Source organism: Trachymyrmex cornetzi, unplaced genomic scaffold (assembly GCF_001594075.2).
Source record: "Trachymyrmex cornetzi isolate Tcor2-1 unplaced genomic scaffold, Tcor1.1 scaffold79, whole genome shotgun sequence".
NCBI lineage: Eukaryota > Metazoa > Arthropoda > Insecta > Hymenoptera > Formicidae > Trachymyrmex > Trachymyrmex cornetzi.
Genome location: NW_017300124.1, coordinates 326,114 through 329,308, shown reverse-complemented (window position 1 = coordinate 329,308; position 3,195 = coordinate 326,114). Strand labels below are relative to the sequence as shown.

The following is a 3,195-nucleotide window of genomic DNA, read 5'->3' as shown; positions in this document are numbered from 1 at the left end:
CCACGGTATCATCCTCCGGCGACCGCGGGCCGCGGGGATGAGGCGAGGTGCCGCCTCGCCGATGAGACACTTGTCACCGCGGTCCGTGCCACTGCCGATGCCGCTGATTCGCGGCGCTCACTCGCATAAGAGCGCTCGCGTGAGAGCACTTGCCGCTTCTGGGAGCGAGCGCGACTCGCTACGCGTACCGCACTACTCTGCCTTGTTGTTTTCCTGTAACCGTTGTTGTCCGAGCGTACACCCCGTATACCGTTCATACATTGTCCGGAGCGAACGTCGCTCCGGCCACGTACCGCTCGCGATTTCAATCCGCCAATTGAATTATATGCGGAGATTGTCTCGCTTGAGACGTTAAAAAGAGTGCGACGATTTTTAAAGATTCGGAGCGATGATTTCGCACGGACGACGATTTCTCAGATATACCTCGTCGTTCGACGTCGCCGCCGCAAAAGGCGCGCCGCCATTTTCCTACCGACAGGCCCGGCCTATTGCAAATTTCTCTTCTACGAACACGCCGAGGGACACGCTCGTGTAATCAAAGAATTTCACCAGTAACTCACGAGAATATCACTGATAATCGTACGTCAACGGACGTAAAATTTGCGAAAACAACGCTTCGCCGTGCATCATTATCGCCGTCGTCGTCGTCGGCGCTTCGCAACTTCGGCGCAATCTCGACACAACTGTCACGCGGATCGCTCGCTAGAGCTCTTCGCGCTGATCGTCCGACAGCGACTCGTGCTACTATTGTCGCTACTGCCGTTGCTCCTAAAGCATGAAACACGTCACTACCTTCCTCAGATTCGTATATAGCTGCTCCATTTTCGCAATTTCATTTTATGGGCGTGTTGAAAATTAAGGTAACGCGAAAATCGAATGAATTTTGATTGAAATAATGACAATAATTATAAAATCTTAAGAAACATCTTCTGTCTATTATATTATAATAGACAAAAATATAATATCTATTTGCTTTGAATTGACAATTCTTCAAAATGTCGCAAAAATTGCACTTCGCGCATAGTTGGAATAATAAATAATTTAAACTAATTAGAAATCTAGATACTCTAAAAACATTGGTAATATTTTATAATTTGTATTTTATATTGAAACGTACGAATAGTATAAAAATGCGTACTTAATTTTTTAATCGATCTGCACTACGATCATTAAAAAATTAAAGATATATCAAGAAAAAAGATATTAGTTATAATTTTAACAAAAATTATTAAACAATCTATTGTTAACGATTTGATTATTAAGTACAAGTTTACACTTTTCTTTTTACAATTTAAATTGCAAAGCACGATAAATTTACTTTTCTATTAGAAAATTTTTATTTTCTAACATAGAAAGTACGAATCTAATTTGCAGATGTAAGTTGTCACATTTAACATTTCATTATATTTTATTTCATCATAAAATGTGCCACGTTAACAGCAGGGATCATCGAAAAATTGATACATTACTGCCAATTTGCGCATGCGCCTTTTTTAAGATACTTTCAGTTTCATTAACATCGAAATTTCGTAATTTATAAAATAAGATAATTTGGCGTTTATTCGTTTATATTCTTGCAAAAAATATTGTTACAAATTAAATATTTCTAAATAAATTCTTCTAATATTTTTAATTTGTTGTACATAAATTGTTTAGAAAATATAAAGCATAAATGGAAAAAAATATGTAGAAAACAAATTTGTCTCTTAATCCTTCTTTTAATAAAAATTTTTTTCAGCTAGGTGTTTTTTTTAGAAATAATCACATCAAACGACTTTTCTAAAAACATTTATTTATAAACTTTTATGCTATATACTTAGAAACTGTTCACAAAGTATACACTTATGTTAGATGCAATTTACATATGTATAAATGTGAATGTATGTTTAAAACAACATTGGAACTTTAAAAAATCAGTAACATTTGTTAATTATTATAATATGTTTATAAGCTAAAAGAAATAATTCTTTAATAACTTCAAATAGTGTACAATATATTATCGTTACGACACATTTATAGGAAATATAATATTAAAATACTTGATTTATTTCATACATGCATCCGACTTGAAAAAAACATTGAACTTAAATTGATACATAATACTGCAAACAAATATATTTAATAAATTAATGAATGTAAATTCTTTCTAAGCTTTATTCAAAATGCTTTTCACGAATTCACGAAATTTGTATTAATACATTATTTCGTAAAAATAATAGAATAAAATATGATGAAATATATTCGAACTGACACTTCAAAAATGTATTACAAATTTGATTATCACAAAATGCGTTTCTTATAACGTAGTGTATAATAGTAGTGATATGGAAATGAAAAGCTGGAACAGATAGTATATATTGATTGCACAAAGAATTTAAAGCATATCGAACAAACAAGATAAGGCAAGATATTAATATAACTATTTATGTAAAAGAGCTTGCAATAATTATATAATGTAAATATAATAAATACAAGTCTAACTTGTAACGATGATAATAATAAAGAAAATGTCTCTTTATTATATGTATTTTTATGTCTAAATACGTGTTGGAATAATATGTATGGAATATATTTTTATTATAGTTAAAATTAAAATAACATTAAAATTATTAAAATAATCATCCGTCATAGCACTTTAAATTCATCTTCATTTGATTGCGATTTGATATTGCACACATATTCTTTATTTGATAATTAATTGTGTTGAAATTAATATTTAGTATATCTAGATAGATAATTATGGTTATAAATAATTACGGATAAGAATTCAAGAGATTTCATAGTATTTCTTTTTATAGGCGATAATGCAGTCAACTATAATAAAATTGGAAATCAATTACGATATTTTAGCTAATTTTAACACTACCTCCGAAACATTATAAACGCGACGGAACTCTTTGACTGTTACCAAGGATGCAATTGCAATTTCTTTATAAATAAATTAAAACTTATTTTTAAAAAATTAACAGAGGAAGATCTTAACTAAGGAAAATATGATTCTATCGTATCTGCGATAAAAATATTGCTTTAATTACGTGCGTCGAAGCTCGTTATTAAAATGATGTGAAGATCAATTATAACAATTTATGAGAGTTGCAATTTATTTCTATTTTAAAATTATTCAGTGACGCATATCCAATTGTTTTACGTTACTATTTAATACATTCGTTCGTCATTAATTGTTACCAAACAATT

At 31.3% G+C, this 3,195-nt stretch overlaps 1 protein-coding gene across 1 annotated transcript in view; it reads right to left on the bottom strand.

Annotated features, from left to right (window-relative positions):
• Positions 1–1,022, bottom strand: part of babo (TGF-beta receptor type-1 babo) — a 37,804-nt gene extending 36,782 nt beyond the window's left edge. Inside the window, exons 1-2 of the mRNA XM_018518755.1 lie at positions 974–1,022; positions 561–813 (exon numbers count right to left, since the gene is read on the bottom strand). Of these exons, the coding sequence (XP_018374257.1) occupies positions 561–813; positions 974–1,022 (302 nt within the window). The remainder of the gene's footprint in view (positions 1–560; positions 814–973) is intronic.
• Positions 1,023–3,195: the final 2,173 nt, after the last annotated feature.